Consider the following 19,396-nt stretch of genomic DNA (forward strand, 5'->3'; position numbering starts at 1 on the left):
TAAATACATGCAATTAAGCTGAGCAATATACTTCATATTTCCTATTAAAAAAACTAAAAGAAAATGTGATGATACAGGAAGTCTCACAGTTTTGTGGTTCTGTTGCATGAGAAACGGAAAGACACGCAATCTTAGAGCTAAAAAGATAGATACATTTTGTTTTACATTTACTTTTCTGCCTTTGTCATCCAGAACAGTAATGTGTCATTGTACATGTATGCTAAAACAGCAACTAGTATCTGTTACACTCAGTGAGACCGAGTCCATGATGTTTTCTAAAACGCTTTAAGCTATTTCCACGGATGTAGTTTTCAGAATTTACTTTTCATCAGAAGAAACCTCCACATTACCATTTATCAATTACCACAGGCATACCTCCAAGTCACTGTCCGGAGGGGGTGATGGATTATTCTTCCTCCCTCTACCCCGAGACTTTGACCCAGAACTCCTACATGTTCTCTCATCAAGATCTTTGATTGGCGTGGAGGGGCTCTGCACTGTGTCAAACTCCCCTGTAAAGTCAACCATTCATGGCAAAATTAGTGCTGGATTTTTAAGTAATACACTTTTTTTTCTTAAAGCTAGACATGTCTGTATGCAAACCCAACCACAAGATGCACCTAAAAATGTTTTACAAAATCAGTGATAACATGGTTTATCTTACATAGAGGGACTCTGCAGATGCCACATACACTTCTGACTTTACCAAGGAAACATCTTAGCACAATAAGAGAAAGACTAAAATGACACATATGCATGTGCAGACGTATAAACAAATACACATGAGCCCACGCAAAATATTGGTATATCCAAGGAAGATGTATTTTAGAAGTCACACTAATGACTTCTCAAAACGTGAAGTGCCTTTTAGTTAGAGCAGTTCATTTCCCCTGTTTGGAGTTCACCTAGACTTATTTCCAAGTCCTAAATTACTTTTACATGAACACCCTTGGGCACTCGCCCACACACCAGAACAGCCAGTCAGCTTCCTGCTTCATCTCCTCCTCCCATGTCACCTGCTCTTTAGTTGGGTTCGCTTTCTTTCTGGTATCTTACCTCTGCCCGTAAATTGGTAAAGTCATAATATTAAATGTAATAGTTCAGTTACTACCAGAAAGAGGGTAAAGTCGTACTTGTATTCTGATCATCTTTAACTAAGTACCAGCTATTGTCTGCTGTCAGAGGGAAGGTGTGCTGGAAGGACCTTTGGTCTGGCACGGCATAGTTGCTCTTAACACTCAAGCCTATTGCTGACTTACCCATTTAATCTACTTTGCCTCTGCCGATAACAAAGGGCTTTAGAGGCGATCACAAATCACCAGCTATGTAAGACAGACAGACTGAAGAAGTTATCTCCAGGAAGGATGGAGTGGAACTTCCCTTTACAAAGTACTTCTATGCCACAGCTCAGCAAATGGAAAATAATCTTCATAACGCAGTACTTTCAGTACCCTTTCAAACTGCTAGCATTATATGCAGTTTGGCTAGGCTCCCGAGCGCTCAATGACATAAATCCTCCTTTATCATTTATCCTATTAATGCTTTGATTGTTCTCCATTAAAGAAGGAAAGGGTACAACTTTGATCTGACATCTACTACAGAGTTTGATTCAAGGGAGTCCTTGTGCTGCATGTAATTGTGCGTTTCTGGGACACTTCGGTAATATTTTTTGAAAGTGCTCATGATGGCATATCTGCTGAATAAATTAACACTTGGTACAAGCATTTACCAAGAATCATCTTTGATGCATCTTATTTTGAGCTGGAATCTGAACATTTTTCATTTTTACTGAAGAGTCTCACTAAGCGGCCAGCAGATCAAGGAGAGTGATTTTTTTATGTTCCATTCTCAACTTGCAAGACCACGGCTGGAAAACTGCCTGGTTTTGAGTCCCCAAGTGGAAGGCAGATATTGACAAACTGGAGTTAGTCCAGGTGAGGGCCACCAAGACGGTTACGGGGCTGAGCACACGGGAGCAAAGGCTAAGTGACTTTTCACAGAGGAGTCGGCAGCACAGAGGACTCTCCACAGCAGAGAAAGGACAAGATGCAACAGGCAGGAATCACCAAGGGATACTGCTGTTAGATACAAGGGAAAAATCCTTCACTGTGAGAGTGGTCAGGCCCTGGGACAGGTGCCCAGAGATGCTGTGCATACTCATAACTCCACTGGACACAGCAACATGATTCAAGTTGGCTCATCCACGAGCTGGTTGGACCAAAAGACTCGCAGAGGTCCCTTCCAGCTTGAATGATTGACTGTTTCTGTGATCTTCCCGGAGTCATTCACCTCATTCTCCCTCCATAACAAAGGAAAAAACAATTTTGGTCTAGCAGGCTGTAAGAAGAAAAAATAGACTGCAGTCTCAATTAGTCTGTGCGTAATGTAACACAATAGTTAAATTCTTAATCTCTTCCATCATTTATTTATACCTTACGGTGAACCACACACAGAAGATTATTAAAATAAATACACTGGGAGATATATTTATATATCTTGACTGGAAAAATACTGTTGTATTTCTTGGAAGAATAAGATTTAAGCCCATAATGTCACATTCCTGAATGGGAGCTCTGGACATTGTGAGGACAAAATTCAAGATTCAAGGAAAGAGGAGAATAAGAAAGTTAGTTCCTGAGCATATTGGTTAGGACATTTATCTGGAGAAGGACGTATCTAGGTTCCACTGCCTTCTTTGGGATACTCTTGTTTATTTGACTGAATGACTGTTATATAGGAAGTATAAAGACATATTTTCATGGCCCAGAATCTACACCCCTGTACCTCCAAGTGGAAGTTGATGAATCCTCCATGAAACAGGAGGAAATCAAATCTGTCTTTCTCACTTCACGGGAAAGTACTCAAATTATTCTGCTACCACCTGGAAGAAGATACTACTTTTTTCTCAAACTAGGTGATGACTACTTCAATGTTGCAAAACCAATGTGCTTCTCTGCTTGTACAGAAGAGAGCCAAACTTTCAGGCAGCAACTAAGAAGAGATTTTCAAAACTGCAATTTGAGAATTTATTCCAGATACCATTCTTGATACGTCCGTCCTGATTTGGACAAGGATTATATGCATTCTATAGTAGTTTCTCATTCAGCTAAAATCCTTATTTGCCAAGAGATGATGGGAAAATTAAGCAGCAATAACAATATATAAAGAATAATGTTCCCATGGTGTTTTCACTTGTCCCTACAGAACAGAAAGAGAGAATTCTTGTTGACTAATCATTTCTATTCCCAGCACGGTGTTGATGTCAGTAAGGACACTGCAGGCAGTGGAGCGATCAATAAGGTCACATTATATTAGTCCTTTCCCCATAAGAAGAACAGCAAAATGTACAGTGGTAAATGTACAAAAAGAAGCTTCACAACCAGAATCCTTGTGCAGCAAAAAATGATACCGGCTTCAAAAGAAGTTCTGAGTGTGCAGGAGTGCTGTATGGAAATATAATTTCCTAGATTTTTCTGACAGAGTGGAAAAAAATGTCCCAAAACAAAACTCCCGAAATGAAAAGGCAAAAATTAAATAAGTGAAGATGAATGTTTATATTCTTACCACAAAAGTCTGCATATTTATAACATTTCAACATTTTACAACAAAATCAAGACTCATTTCTACAGTAATGTATTAAAACATCTGTTCTCATTGACTGTGTTTACTCTAATCTACCAAAAAAAAAAAAAAAAAAAAAAAAGAGCCCTGTTCTAAATCTTCTCTGAAAGTATCCAACAACTGAAGTAAATAACTTCAATTTTCATTTAGCAGTAGCCATTACTAGTTGCCCCAGGCTTCTGCTTGGGTCAACGCTGTACATGATTGCATAATTATCCATTAATCAGTACTGTAACTAATCACTGTACCTTGTAAGTTCTAGATATTTAAAGCCAACTTTATTTCATTACGCTAATCTCTAAATCAGAACAAGCAGCTGTCTCTTACTTGAATGCAAGGTATGCATCTATTTTAGAACTGCAGAAGTCAGTAGTGCATGTTTTTTTGAACAACTGTAGACTTAATTGCTTGATTTGCTTTTTACCAACAAGAGGTTAGAGGAGCAACTGCATTTTCTTATCCTCTGTTTGCTTTAGAAATGAGCTCAATGCTGATAAAAGGAAAACTTATTAAAAATTCAGCCATGTAACATAAAAGAACGTGAGAAATTCTAGTACCAGAGAGTACTAAAAATATTACCCTCATGAAGAGTTCCTACTGCAGCTCATATTAGACAGATTTTTTTATTGCAATGTTTGAAATTTTTTAGCTTTTCCGATATTCAACACATGCCTAATAAATATACTTCATAGCCTCCTCCCACTGGAACTATCAGCAGCATCAGAGATCCAATAAAGCAAGAGGAAAATGTCAAAAACAGAATATGGAACGAACATTTGTCACAGATGTTCATACATATACTCAAACGCTACTTCATGTCCAGCATGAAGCCTTCCGTGCCATGAAGACCTTGCAGCAGCTCCAGCTAGAGGACAGGGAGTTACAGCACCACAGTTACAAACGGAGGTGGTCTTTCATATCCAGAACATTGTTTCTCACCTCTAGTTTGATGCGAACGTTCCCTCCTCCCTGTTAAAACAGTTGTACAGTTGTACCACTTAAACAGAAGAAAAGAGGTGTGGGCACAGTCTGCATATAGACCTAATGCCATCTCCTGGAGATGCAAAGGGTGACTTCATTGTGGGTACCAAATTAAGAGAGATCAAGCTCTGCTGCATCCCAGTAACTGAACTGGAGCTAATAACCCACGAGTGATTCACCTTGCCTAACTCTGGACATAGGAAAGTGAGGTGCCTAAACGTGAAGTTGTTACCCAGGCCTATTTCCTCTGCTAGAATTGTGTCTGCCCTAGATTAAATGTACTCATCAAATGTACTCAGATGTACTCATCTCCTGAGACCTCATCTCAGGATTCATCTGATTTATCACAATTTAAGATGAAGTGCCCTTGGAGTTACCTGCTTGTCTCACAGATACTCTGCGGTTATGGGTGTATTTTGAAAAATCTGAATATAGGGCAGGCACAACACAAGCTCAGAAGAGAAGTCCCATGGGAAGGTTAAGGAGCTGAGCCTTACACAGATGTGGGATGGATGACTTCTGAGCCCCTTCATACTCTGCTTACGGATTGACTTTTGTTACATATTTTTACCAGACAGAGCAGCCAGAAGATGTCTTCAACATCACAAAACTTTTCTTTTTGGTTCCTAATGTGTTATTGCTTGTTATGAGTAGCAGAGAAAGTCTATTTCAATTTTAGTCTCATTTTCTTTACTTGTTCAATAAATAAAATTGTAACTGATATTAACTCTTGATCTGCTGGGGCTTTATTACGAAAGCAAGAAATCCTGTATGTGTGGAGAGTACTAGAGGCTTTGCTTAGTTATTTGAATCAGCAGCTAGCAGAGATGGCAGAAGAGTGAAGTGCCTTGCTGTGTTTAGTCTTAGCTTTTAGCTGAAGCCTTAAGGACTGAGCAACAACGGCCTGTTAGGCAGCAAGGGAACGTGGTGAGTGCTGAGGCTCTGCAGGATGACCTGCTGTGTCTGAAGTGATCTCCAAGACACTGCACCTCACTGATGCAAATTTATTTCTACAGTGACACAGAAGGGCGCAGGCATGTCATGTATTCGCAAAGTGGGTGTTTCGCTCTCAGCAGAGGGTTGCATGACCAGTGCAACACTTCACAGAAATAAGGAGTGTGTGGGCAGATTTGTAAGTCCAGATGCACAACCTGCTTAACAGGAAAACAAGTTCATATCCTTAAACAATCCACAAACATGAAAAATCCTTACTCTTTCATAGATGTGAAGGCTTCAATATTTTCTCAACCTGTTCAAGCTATGTAAGATTCCTTTTCTTTGCCAATGCTATTCAATACTAAGGGAGTTTATAATACGTGGTAAATTTATACAGCATTTCTAGGAAACACAGATACACAAGGGAGAGACAATATGGGAAACATGCATGCACACACTAACTTTAAAAATGAGCCTCAAGAAAACAGCTGGCTAGGAAAAATTTCAACTCGTGCAATTAAAATTCCAATGTTTTTTAGTAAATTTAAGCATCTTACATGAAGTATGAGGCCTTGCTTATACTTTTCTACACAGTATTCCCTTTCTTTGTATAAATTCATTATAATACATTCATTTTTTCTACTATACTTTTCAGTGAGATGTTGCAGTTGTTACGATGAGAATTAGGAAGATTTATGCAATGAGTTGATTTTGTGATTAAACCCCTTTTACCTCCAATTCAGAGCCTAATCCAAACCCCAGTTTGTTAGTGTTTTTACAACTGCTCACAGCCTGTGGGTAAGGCAAACACTACCCGTGCTGCATGAGTGAAGCCAGTGTCTAAGAGCGCTGGCAGTTGGTCACCTCTCCCATAGATGCTACACACAGCCTTAGTAGGCTACTTCGGTTGTGAATATATGACATAATACTGAGCTAGATATTTAAGAACTTCCTATATAATAGACACAATACAGGAAAGCGAGCATGAAAAAGCAGGCGCTGTTCACCCAGTGAGGGTACCACACTCGCCTGACTCTGGCTACAGACTCCTAAACTAGCCCACCAAGACCTTCACAGCTCTGCACTATACTATGCATAATTTTAACTACGTAATTTTAACTTTTCTTTACTTTAGTCCCATTTATATTAAATGGGGGAAAATAAATCGGTGACATGTTCAGGAACTTTCTAGCATGAGGGGAAAAAAAAAAAAAGGAAATCCGTATTAACATTTCTGTTTGCAGAACACGTAGAATGGAGCAGGTAAATGGCTGTGAATTGGGTTATAATGATAATGGGAAAAAAATGAAGAGCTGCCATTACCAGGAGCCGTGCCCTAGGAATACGAGCGTGTAACAAAATACTGTGCTGTAGTGGATGTGCACGAGAGGGCAGAGTTGGGCAGGCAAACTGAGTCTCGGCATGTCTCCCCAGAACTTTCTTTTTGCAACTGCAACTACTTCAGTGCGATTTTAGACTGGTGCTAATAACCGATTAATCTATTCTTAGTAACCTAAATCTGTGAATTAGCAAGTACAGCTTGTATATATTTGAATAAAGCTCATGTACTCTTGCTAGCATGATCGGGGCATAATTAAATCAACAACAGTATCTTGTTTTAAATTCTTTACAGCAATACTTCAGAGCATGTAGGTGGATACAGAAAAGATGGATACAGAAATGTTCCACTGTCAGTAATAGGAGCGCTCGCTGAATCTTTATTTTCGAATTTACTAAAGGGTTGTTACTGTACAGTTGTTTCGGTACTAACAGATCCCTGTCAGTACCGAACTACTGCACGACCAGACTGGTGTAGCTTTTTTGAGGCCTGCTCCTTCCGCAGTCAATGAGCTCAGTCTGCAGAGAGCTTTATTTAGCTAACAAACAAACTAGACAGGTTTCCTAAACAAAAACAAACAAACAAAAAAGAAAAGCTTATTTTGTCTGGTTTGCCTGATCAAGTTTCTGAAAGGCATGAGCTTAAAATGTCAATATTCAAACAACATGGATATGGAAATCTTGTCTTTATACACGTACAGAATAAAATACAAAAATTGTTTTCACCTGAATGTAGATCTGTACCTGGTTGACTAGTCAGGCCAGGGAGAGAGTCCTGTAACTGGTAGGTTGATGATGATGAAGTGCCATCAGCCGTGTTGTTTGAGGTCATATATGCACCATATGTTGATGCTGAGTAATATTGTGCATATTGATTTTGGCCAAAAGCTGTGTATGATGGATAATCCTAAAACAGCAAATGCAGCAGAGTTCTTAATTAAGTAGAGTAACGAGTGATTCTTCCACTAAGTATTTGTAAGCGTGCAATAATACGACTTTTGTAAGAGTTTTGGGGGTTTAGCTTAGGGGCTTTTTAAATTTAATCTAAGGATATTTACTAAAAGACTACAGGGAGGTTGCTGAAGTATTTAAGTGCCAAAAGACGCAACTAGGCTTCCACTGAGATTTTGATTGCTTTCCACAGAAAACAGCATTGAACCACAGTGAGTCTAATTCAACATAACAGATCTAAATGACGATAACATGCTATCACTGGAGTTATATAAATCCTTTTGTAATTGACAAAGAGAGATGTTAGTGTTCATACCTGTTGTGAACTACTGAAGTTTGTAGAATTTGAAACAGAATTGTTTGCATAAATAGTAGACGATGGTGTAAAACTAGAACCTAAAATTAAAAAATACAAATTAACTGTGAGAACTTGCTTGTGAATCAAAATAAAACTCTAAATACAATATTCTCTCTTAAGATATAGACGAATAAGAAGAACAAACAACTTCAATTTTCTGCTTAAGCAACAAAACTTTGTAATGTAACTTTAAAAGAAATGAAATGCTACTTCCACACATACAGGCATACATTCCTCTTCACACCATACAAGGGAAGGTATTGGCAGTAGGTCATTACACCAATCAAGAAAACATTTTTCAATTTATTGCAGTGTCTCACCTCTCCTCAAATATTTTTTTTCTCTTTTGCCTTCATTTCTAAGTTCTAACACTTTAGTGTTATGTTCACTTACGAAACAAAAAACTTGTCAAAGAGTGATCCAGGTGTTTTTAACGGATCTGTAATGAGGCATGTCCTTGTTTTCAACGTATCAGATGATTCACATTGTAACTTGTAGTATTGAAAAGATTAACAGTTGTATAAGAAGCATAAAAATTATCCAAATAAAACAGGTTATCAATGATGTAAGAGCAATAAGTGAATTAATAATGGAATAATAAATAAAAGAATAAATATTAATTAAGGAGAAATTCTAACAAATTATGTTATCCAAAGAGAACCAAGTATCAAATTATGTCATACTCAGACACATGGAAACAAGGAAAAGTGACTTGTGTACACTAATAAATACAACAAATGCTTCCAGGCCTGCCGTGTGATTTCATCCCATAAAAAAATTAAGGTGCAAACAGGGACTGCATTGTGTGACCAGATCTAAATTAACAGATAACCAAAATGAACACATATATGCATATCAGTACTGGAAAAAAAAAAGGTAACTTTAAATTTTAGAGGTAAAAGTAGCTGTCAGTGATAAGCATACTCGATGGAGTTCACAAAAATGAATAGAAAATGTATCGTAAACATGAGGGAAAAGGTGGCAGGCAGCAGCAGAGGGATGGGATGAGCCCTGACAGTGGTGGCTACTCACCTGGCATCTGATAAGAGTAGGGTGTTTGGCCTGGCTGTGGGGTGGAAAACCCTGGGCTGTAACTGAGGCACCCGCTCTGCAGTGGTGATTGGGTCTGCGAGAGCCCACTTTCCGTCTTGATGCCTGGCAACATTACACCCAAATCTGTATAAGAAATTAATTTTCAACTGATTCTTTAAAATATTTTCTTACAGTTGGGAAAATAAAAAAGCAAGCAAAAAAATGTTCATGTCGGCATCGCTCTTACTTCTACAAAAGGTGAAGTAATAAGAGGTCCCGTACCGTAAGTGGGTAAGCTGTACGGCTGTCCTGTCTGTGAGTAGGCTGTATAGACCGCCGGTTGCTGCATTCCTGAATACTGGGTTTGTCCGGCATAGGCAGACATTGTTTGAGCTGCTGGTGTAGAAAGAATGTGTGGATAGGGCCTAAATATTAGGAAAAATAGCATTACTGTGGCAACAAATACTTTGTATGTTGATTCAAGCAATAAAGTAAAGAAAAAGGTTTAAAGATGTCCAAAGGCAGTTCATTATTCTGCCAACTGTTCCTCTTCTGGGATTTATTTCATCTCCCACTGAAATAAACTGAAAACCACTCTGGCTCACATTCCCCAGGGCACGGTGAATATTTTGTGATGTCCCATCACTACAATTCCAATCTCAGGCTGCTCTGTCCAGCTGTAGGTGGACTGTGCCACCGCTATAGGGCTTCATATGGATTTGACCCCTTTCAGCCAAGATCAGCGTGTGTAAATCAGAAAAGCCCCCGTGCTTTTTTGATCCAGTGGAGGGAAACTTGGACTAAAAGAATAAAGGAAATACAGAGGTGAGTATTAAAGCTACTACATTATGTCCCCTGTGTTCGGTTCTGCTTCAACAGACATCTAGCCTCTGGCTTCAATGGGAGATGGATCGTGCCCATTGAGAGTAGCATGAAAAACATTGACTGCAATACTTTGGTAACCAGATGGGCTCTAAACGTTTGGAAAATATGGGCTAGGGAAATAGAATGGAAATGAAAATGGTCTTTTATTTATGAATACTGGGGTTTTATAGAGAGATTGAATAAAATCAAGTTTAAAATTTTTGCCCTCCAGAGTTGCAAAAACATACAGAGAAACATTTGTCTTGGATTGTTTTGTAAGTCAAATAAGACTTTATGGACCAAGAGTTGAATAAACACACTCTGCAGAATTACGCTAACTGAAACCTGGCCATTAAAAGCCGTGACTAAATTTCAGATTCTAATTTTTTTTTCTTTCTAATTAGTTCAGTACAGTTGGCAGCAGTTACTATCAGAAAAGGATTACTCATTAATTTAGATGCCAATAAATTATAACAGTTGATTAAAAATTCTATTAAACCTTGTAATATATTTAGCCAAAAGTATCTGATATAGTTTGCCAAAACCTGTTTTAAGTGGAATGAAAGCTGTTCTTAGTTCAGGCAATTACTTTCTATATCAATAAATATTGTGTATCCCGATATGAATGCAAATTTGTTAAAGAAACTTGAAAAAGGTTAATCAGCTACAGGTTCAATGCTTTCTCTGTATCAGTCACACAGGTAGCTGTATCAAATACACAGAAACAAATACATGATGTACTGAGATCAAGCACCCTTGTGCACAACACTGATCGCAAGACAAGCAAACTGATAGGCTGTGAACTGCCGCAGTTTCATATAATATCTTAGATACTTTTCCCTAAAGTTCCCACTCCTGGATTCATGTGATTGCCCAAGAGGCTTGTTCTCCTCAAAAAAAAAAGTGAAAGAAATTTTCTATTCCTAACAATGCACATCGTCTTAAAAATAAAAAAACCCAAGAGATTAAAAGCTAATCCAATTTATTTGATTTTTAAATCTTATGATACCAGAGAAGGAGGAGGAAAGGGTGGTTCATGAGTGTGGAATGTTTGGAAGCGCTTGGCCATGCTGGTGCTGGAAAGGTCTGTGGCAAGGTTACCCTTCAGTACGCGTCTTGCATGTGCAATTGTGATTTCTAAATCTCAACTGTCTTCAAAATACGTCTGTATACGTTGCCAGCACTGTTAAGATGCTGATGTCTGAGCGCATAATAGTCTGATTTTTTCCTTCTGTTGTGTGCAGATATTTAAGGATATTTCTTGTGCAGCAGTACCGTACTGCACAGCGCAGGATCTTACTCTGCAGCCACATGAGGAAAAAAAAGTTGGAAAGCAAGCTATAATGGAGTCAGCACTGAGGCTTAAGTATTTTCCCTTCTCTCTGTTTCTTCTGCTGATGAACACTTGTTTGCAACAAACCACAGAACTGCCTACAGCCAAGGTCAATTCCCTATAAAAGACTAGAAGCGGTGCAGACACTAACTTGGAGGGATATATCTGCGGAGAGTACTGGTGCGCTGATCTTGGGCTGTAGCCACTACTTGTTATTACTGCAAAACAGAAAACAAGAGTACGGCAGTTAGAAACATCAGGAGACCAATACAGCCCAACAGTCTGAATCCTAATGCAGCAACATTAGCAGAGAAGCTTAGTGAAATGGACAACTTTTCAACAAAGTAGATGTCACCTGAACTGCAACATCTTAATACAAAAAATTTAAAAATTCCCAAATTATTCATTATTGTACAGAACTATTTAGTTGGTATGGGCATGTCATGCTTTTTCAGCTTGACTGACATATTTCTGAATGTATTGCAGAGGCATATATTTCACACATAATCTGTGATGCACACACCATAGATCTTTCAAACTTGCAAGTTTTATTAAAATTGGTGGTTAAAAAGAATCTTGTGATTTAACATACGGTATTGCATGGGATTGAAATAACATGCATGTTCTTTTAAAGTCTCACATTAACAAGTTTAGTTTTAATACTGGGTAGGAAAAATATGTTTTATATGGGTGTGGTTAATTTTAGTCAGCTTAGGTGATGGAAGACACTGGATTGAAAATACCAGGGAAAAAATATTTCTTATCAACAGGTCGACTAGAACATAGACACTAACAACAATATGTAGGCATAAACAGTCCTGTCCAGTAGCCATTAAAATTGTGTGTGTCTATACTATTCACAGCTGCATTATTCCAAGAAAGCTAACGGAACTATAGTCATATCCCATTAAAATTTCATTCAGAAGCGGTGCTCACACTGGATTAATTCCAAGTGTTTGGAAGTTTCTCTTTCCTTTAGCCATCTGTCTTGACTAAGACAGATGTGTTCCAAATATATATGTACTCTAAAGTGTTGAACCAATCCCTTCAGAGCAAATCTCTGCTGGGCAAACATACAGAGTGTCTTTATTAGGCCATCTGCTGCTCATTCACTTTTCAAAAGATTAAAGTAGTACACAATGAAGCACTGGAATTTCTTTAGTCTAATCAATCATAGTTGTACTTCAAAGTGTACCCTCTTCCTGAGCTGTTCGTAATGGTAGTAGAAATGAACTTTTGGAATTATATAAGTGACAAATAGGCTTAGGTTCCTAACTATTTTATGAAACATGATATATTTCTACATCCAGACCTAATTAACATCTTTGAGATCTATTGCTTTGAACATATGCAGAACTTCATATTTTTAAAACTAGTTTAAACGCATTTAGAACATGTAGGAGTTGAAAGGAAAATACAGTAGAAGAAAAACAATTAGCTGCTTTTTTAAATGTGCAGTTGAGTACGGCTTTAAAATAAAGAAGAATTGGATAATAATTTTTGGAACATGTGCCACCAGATTTCATAAAATAGTTGCAGATTGAAAAGATATTGAGGGTTTGTCTGTGATGGAAATCGGCTGAATTTAATTTTGTGTGGGTATTCTTGTTTTTTTTTGAGAATGTCTTTCTGTGGTTTAAGCTCAACCTACAGAATGATCCCCTAGGTGTGCATACAGCTATTCCCACAGTTAGGTGAACCTATGGCAGTATATATCAACATAAGTGGCCCACAGAACTCTAGAGGATGCTCTTAGTTATTTATGGCCTGAAGAGTAATTAGTCTTCCCTGTTGTATCCCTGTGGTGATAGGGTCTTTCTGAAGACAAACAATAGCTAACAGAATGACCTTGGTGATTCTCAGGGCAAGGAACTTTCAGGATACATTATCGGCTTATCGGATCTTTTTTGCCTGTACTGCTCCACTTTTTGTCTGATCATTTGCTGGATGACAGCTCACTTGATTAATCAGTTTGGTTAAAGCACATTTTCCATTCCACCACACCTGATGTAAACTACAAAAAATTAATTATTGTTCATTTAAATCACTTGAGCTGTCAAAACCTAATGTTTTTCAACAAAAATTGCCCTTTCTGCTTTTTTTATTCTTTCTTCACACACCTTATTTTATAAATTCAGACAAGAAAACAAAATACTTTTGGAATGTGTCTGGTTTTAAATTTCCTTCCCCTCCCCAATTTCCCTCATGATACTACCTGTTGTAGGGAAGAGAGAGAAAAAGAGGCAAGTGCCCCCAAAGTAAATTGTGTACCGTTCAAACTAAAAAGTCTGTTCTCTTCACTCTCTCTCTGGTAGCTTGTCCCATTCATTTGTGTACTACTGTGAGACGTTTGAGAAACCTGGGGTGTAAGACTGACCACAAGAGAACATTATGACTGAGTAGAGCCGGTGGACTACACCTGTCTTTCATAGATCAGCTTGCTATTTCTAAGGGTCATCAGACTTACAGAACTTTCACTCCTGGGTAGCCTCCTAATCCTACTTCTGGGGACTGCTGGCAATGGAGGACATGGTGGAGGCAGGTGGTTATGTTTTTTATAACTGCACCACTTTATATAGCAATTATTAAGAATGGGGCTAAACACTGTTTTATGTTCCTTACATTAAAAAGAAAATCAAAACTGTTTCTTCTCTGAAAAACTAAAATATTTCTAAGACTTCAATTCTTAAATTTACCAGAGGAATGCTCTTCAAGGGAGGTGTAAGGCCCTTGATTTCTCAAGTGTCACTACGGTGCTAAGGGCATATTCCAGTTCCCACTAATGTTGATTCACACAGGGGACGAGAAGCTGACAGTCAGCTCCTACCAGTCACCCTGTTAGCTCAACTGGCCAAGGTGGCTGTGGAGAATTTAAATGACCATAAACTGTTCTGATAGCATGTGTTGGGTTCAGTATATTAACACAGGCTGGAATTTTGTATTTTTTCATTACGCATCTGGAAAATTCTGTGCAAACAGGTTAGGTTAAAAGCATCTCATTTAAATAACAAATCACAATGTCTACATACAAGGGGACCAAATGAAGGTTATACAGCAGTGGGGTTTCCTAACTTTGCCTTTATAGCCTTCAGAAATTGTTTTCCATATTCTTTTTGTGTGTAATAAAAACTAAGTAAAAAGGATGATGAGAACTTCAAACGTCTCTCTCTCTGCTCCATTAAAATGATAATCAATTCTCAAATCAATTGAGTATTGTAAGGTATTTAAACACAAAAATGCATGCACTCACAGTACAGCAGCTGCAGCAAATTCAGAGTATGAAACGCTCAGTTCAAGGCTGTTCTGCTCTCCACATCCTGTGAATACCCACCCCAACGGGAGTCTGCTGCAGGATCTCAAAAGCTTCAAATTGAGTATACTGATGTTAATTACCAACTGTCATTCTTTGAAGAGAAAGGAGGAGGAAGAGGGGTGTGCAACGTGACTCTCCACCCTTGCTATGAGGCATAGTTTCTCCCAGGAGCAGCTCGGCAGGACGGAGGAACCGGAGCCCTGAGCGTGAGCTGTGACACTGCAGGCTGGGCAAGTCCGCTGGTGGCTGTCCCTCTAAATTCATCAGATCTACGTGCTTTATTTTTCAACTCAAACACGGCTTTGTGGGACTTGAGAGGTGAGGCTCCTTGTTTAGCATATTCTGTTTACGCTACTTCAGCGTGATTCGAGTCTGGCACATTCAGTATGACCTTCATGTCCACAAGACTGTGAAGCCAGCAGGTCCATCTCAGAGGCACTGGTGATGCCAGGGAAGAAGCAAACCTGGGTGCTCCAGTGCAGCTTCAAAATGCTGCAGTGCTCACCCATCAAAAATTGGGGTTCATCACAGCTACCTGTGAGTCCTAATCTGTCTCTCCTGCCCTACACCTCACACAGTCTGTTTGACCATCACTTTCTGTGTTACAGCTGGCCATTAGGGACAGAGCTGGCTACCTTACACCCCACAGGGCTTGTTCAGCCCCTGCTCAGCTCCAGGACACATCATGGATTGTCCTTGGAGCATGGAAATCAGTTTTAATGGGTAGAACATTTGAAGGAGAGGATTTCTGCATGGCAGAGTCAGGTGGGAGTCCTCTTTTCACCCATGTCTCATTTCATAAAATATTTAATAAGATACCTAAATCCTTTCCTACTCAACAAAGGATGCCTGAGTCCTTCTGACCTATGGCTGTGTAAGACAGAGTAGGTGATACCCCTGCTAGTGGCCTGTATGTCTAGGTATCCTCACACAATGAGCTCACAGGTGCTCTGAAAGCTGCAGGGAAGTACCAGCATTATCACTTTGTCACAGCTGGGAATAACACATGCGTGTAATTGGCTGTGAGGAAAAATCAGTGTTCAGCATTGGGCTTTATTATATGCATTGTTTTCAACTGCAGCTGGTTTGTCTGAAGTGACATCCTTCTGCTAGTATTTATTCTCTTTGGCAACCTGTTAAACTTCCCAAATAACCAGTTAGGTTAAAAAGTCAGAGAAGTACTTTTTTGGTGGGTTTTTACTGTTCTTTAGCACTTCTGCCACAAAACTGAGACAATCAAATTGTCCCATTTGCAAGTACCAGTAAAAGGCAAGTGCGAAAGTAATGGATTGACTCTTTACGAAAGGCTCAGTGTGTTATCAAGGCAGCTCTGTGTCTCGCTCTGATGATGAAGGCTGCACATCACTCAGACAGGCAGACTATTGATTTCCCGCTGTGAATGACCGTGCTCATTTCATACTTGAGTTTGTGGCCTAAACTGAGAATCAGCTCATATTTCTTTTGAATATGCAGGTGGCTAGCAGACAAAAATGATTGTGTAAGGCTCAAATTCCTGCCTTTTTTGGAGGCACCACTTGTTTCCAAATCTCCAAAATATAGAGATCTCAACATTTCTTTTGACGTGAGTGGAAGCTAACGGGTGAGTGGCACCTGGGGAAATCAAGCTGTTACTTAGCTATCTAAACCTGAACTGGAAGCTGCAATTTTTGGCACCCTTTCATGAAAACGTTGCTTTAGCCATGTTTTACACATGCAATCCAATTCAGATGTCTTAAATACATGGCAGAAGCTGATAAAATTTCACCAGCAATGAAAAAATCATATATATGGTTGTACATTTTATAATCTATCATCATTGCTAATAAAGTTTTGGGATAGAGTAACAATAGAGTGAAAAAGAAAAGCTAATTTTTAGCCAAGACTACTTCTTTTTTTTAATGAAACTTGTTAGACTTTAAGTTGATGGGATTCCTTTCAGTATAAAGAGGACGATGTTTTCATTTTTGCTAATCAATCAGAAATAGTATACACTTGCTTCATATCTCACAAAAGACCTTTTCTTCAGGCACTAAATTTGTTACAAATACTTGCCTGAGTAACCAACTTCAGAGTATATCTGCACTTACTGATGCCTAGAAAAAATTTCCAGAAACCTACACTCAATTTTTAAAATATTTTCATTGCACAGAAACATTGTGATTTCCAAAATATTTTAAATACAGCTTGACTACCTAAAACTACCAAAGTAGTAGTGGTATCAGCATAGAGTGGCAGTTCCTAGCTTCAGTGAAATTCCAGTCAGGCCATCACTGAACTGGTATTTTCAGATGTAAAATTTATTCTCCCCCCTCTCCTCGTTACCATTACTATCAGCAGGATTCAGCTTAATGATTACAAGGCAGATTGTATGTACTTTTTCACAGTATATCACCTTTTAATAATTTACAGGAATCTACTTAAAAATTGCTGCTTGTTTAATTTTCTTTTATGAAGAAGTAACTGCAACATGATTATTTAAACTAAAATCACAGAATCAGAGAATCTTTGGGTTGGAAGGGACCCTTAAAGGCCATCTAGTCCAACCCCCCTGCAGTGAGCAGGGACATCTTCAACTAGATCACGGTGCTCAGAGACCCCTTGAACTTGACCTGGAATGTCTCTGGGCAACCTGGGCCAGTGCTTCACCACCCTCACTGTTAAAGTAAAATATAGACTTCAATTCCATGGAAAGAAAGCAGCTTAGGGCAATCTGGACAGTATTTAAACTAAACACTGCTCATAGGAATAAAAAGATTAGCGCTGAAATATAAACCATAAACTTTTAAATTTTAGAAATTAGAATGTCTGTTACAAATACAACCCATTTTTTTCTTCCTAAGATCGTACAAAACTAACACCAAGAAAAATCTACAGCACAATAATCACATTTTTGCTATAAGATTTTTGCGTACAGTTATGGTCTTAGTCATCTAAAGTTTCTTTAAGATCATACCTCATGAAAATTGCAAATCTATGAAAATAAAAACCCTATTATTATCTGATATTAAAATGTTACTTTATTGCAGTTTTTACAAGATTGCTTCCATGCAGTGAAATGTTCATTAGTGAAGGTTATCAAATGCTGTATTAATGCGCATCTAACAATACGTGATCTTATTATTGCTTTACCTGACCCAGTAAAAGTGTCAAGCGATCCATCTCCAGTTGTTGTTGTTGTTTCACTGCTGTTCATGGGTTCTGTTTTAACTGCAAGAAGAGACACTACATAGAAGAATAAGTAGACATGAGATTTTACTTCTACATTTTTACTGGAGTCCTCATGCCAGTCTCACTAGTGGTAGTCCAGCTAGAACAAGCATGCGGTGCAACAGCTTCGACCTTTGCCTACCACCATACTGAGACAATCTACACTTGCTCCGTCTGGAGTGGCCATGCATCTACCTAGCTTTTTATCTGTGCATTCGCCTATCTCTTGGTCTTAGCAACTGGAATATCTTCTGGGGAGATTTCAACCTAAATCTAATTGATTCTAACAATTCCCCAAGAGTAGCAGAGAGGAAGGAAACATTAACTGTCAAGGGATGTAGCACGTAACGAAAATAGTTTTGCCTGACAAGTGAAACAATAATAATACGGTTTCATGCTCATATGGAAGCAAATTACTTTCACGGTGTCAGCATCCTGCCTTTCCCCTTCCCCTTTTACAGAGCCTGTGGGGGGCTTTTTGAGATAGGTCGCCAGCAAGCGATTTTCCATAAATAAAGAGAGAAGTTTAAAAGAAAAAAAAGCCATAGGAGTAGGACACAAATGACAGCCACGACAAGTCAGCTTCCAGCTCAGAGGTTACCAAACATTTGGGTCCTCTGATCGCAAATGATTCCTTACGGATCATCATGCACTCTTACCATCCAAGCTGTAACTGAGAGCACTATAGAGGCAATCTAGATTTTATGGTTTAATATGTTGCCTGAACAGTCCATCTGCCATGGACTTTTGTATTGGAGTTTGGGAACTACCCGTCTAATGGATGTGGTAAGAAAGAGTGGTGCAGAATACGCCACAGCTTTTATTAGAAGTTTGACGGGCAAAGGTGGAAGCCATCGACAACTGCTCTGCGCAGGTCAGTTAGGTGCGTGTGAGAGCACTTATCACGTCTTATCATGTATAAGCAACCTGCTTATACATACCACAGGACCGGTTGCTGCGCAGGGGCGCAGAGCGAAGCGGCCGTGAGGACCTGCACGGGTCACTACCGCGGTCATACGCCAGGTATCGAAATTCCAAGGGTGCAGCCTGGGATTTGTGGAGAAGCCTTTGCTGTGACAGCCCCCCCCAGCAGGTCTAGCATACGCCAAGCAAAGGCATCTTCTTCCCAGCTAGTTACCTGATGCCTCTGAGGGACATCAGCTGAGCTGACCAAAGCCCTCGTCCGTCAACATCACTGCATTCACAGGCAATAGCAAGGAGAGGGGGAAAATTTCATGTTCTGAGCTGGCAGTGTATTTACAAACTATGGCTCAGATTCAAGTCACGTAGCTTAGGCATATAAAAGGTGCGTACTAATCTCCCTTTATGTTCAGTCGAGAAAGAGAGGTACTTCCAGAGGGTGATTCAGCCCAAGTACAGCCTGAGCTGCCCTCCAGTTCACCATCCCTCTTACGCTCTGTAGAGGAAAAGGCAGTGGATGAGCTAAATAAGGGATTTGGTT

At 39.2% G+C, this 19,396-nt stretch overlaps 1 protein-coding gene across 1 annotated transcript in view; it reads right to left on the minus strand.

The window, feature by feature from the left end:
• Positions 1-360: 360 nt before the first annotated feature.
• EYA4 (EYA transcriptional coactivator and phosphatase 4) overlaps positions 361-19,396 on the minus strand; it is a 52,166-nt gene continuing 33,130 nt past the window's right edge. The window contains exons 6-12 of the mRNA XM_010296742.1: positions 17,857-17,949; positions 11,566-11,632; positions 9,500-9,642; positions 9,218-9,361; positions 8,144-8,223; positions 7,603-7,783; positions 361-512 (exon numbers count right to left, since the gene is read on the minus strand). Of these exons, the coding sequence (XP_010295044.1) occupies positions 361-512; positions 7,603-7,783; positions 8,144-8,223; positions 9,218-9,361; positions 9,500-9,642; positions 11,566-11,632; positions 17,857-17,949 (860 nt within the window). The remainder of the gene's footprint in view (positions 513-7,602; positions 7,784-8,143; positions 8,224-9,217; positions 9,362-9,499; positions 9,643-11,565; positions 11,633-17,856; positions 17,950-19,396) is intronic.

The sequence above is a fragment of the Phaethon lepturus genome, unplaced genomic scaffold (genome assembly GCF_000687285.1).
Source record: "Phaethon lepturus isolate BGI_N335 unplaced genomic scaffold, ASM68728v1 scaffold11001, whole genome shotgun sequence".
Taxonomy (NCBI): domain Eukaryota; kingdom Metazoa; phylum Chordata; class Aves; order Phaethontiformes; family Phaethontidae; genus Phaethon; species Phaethon lepturus.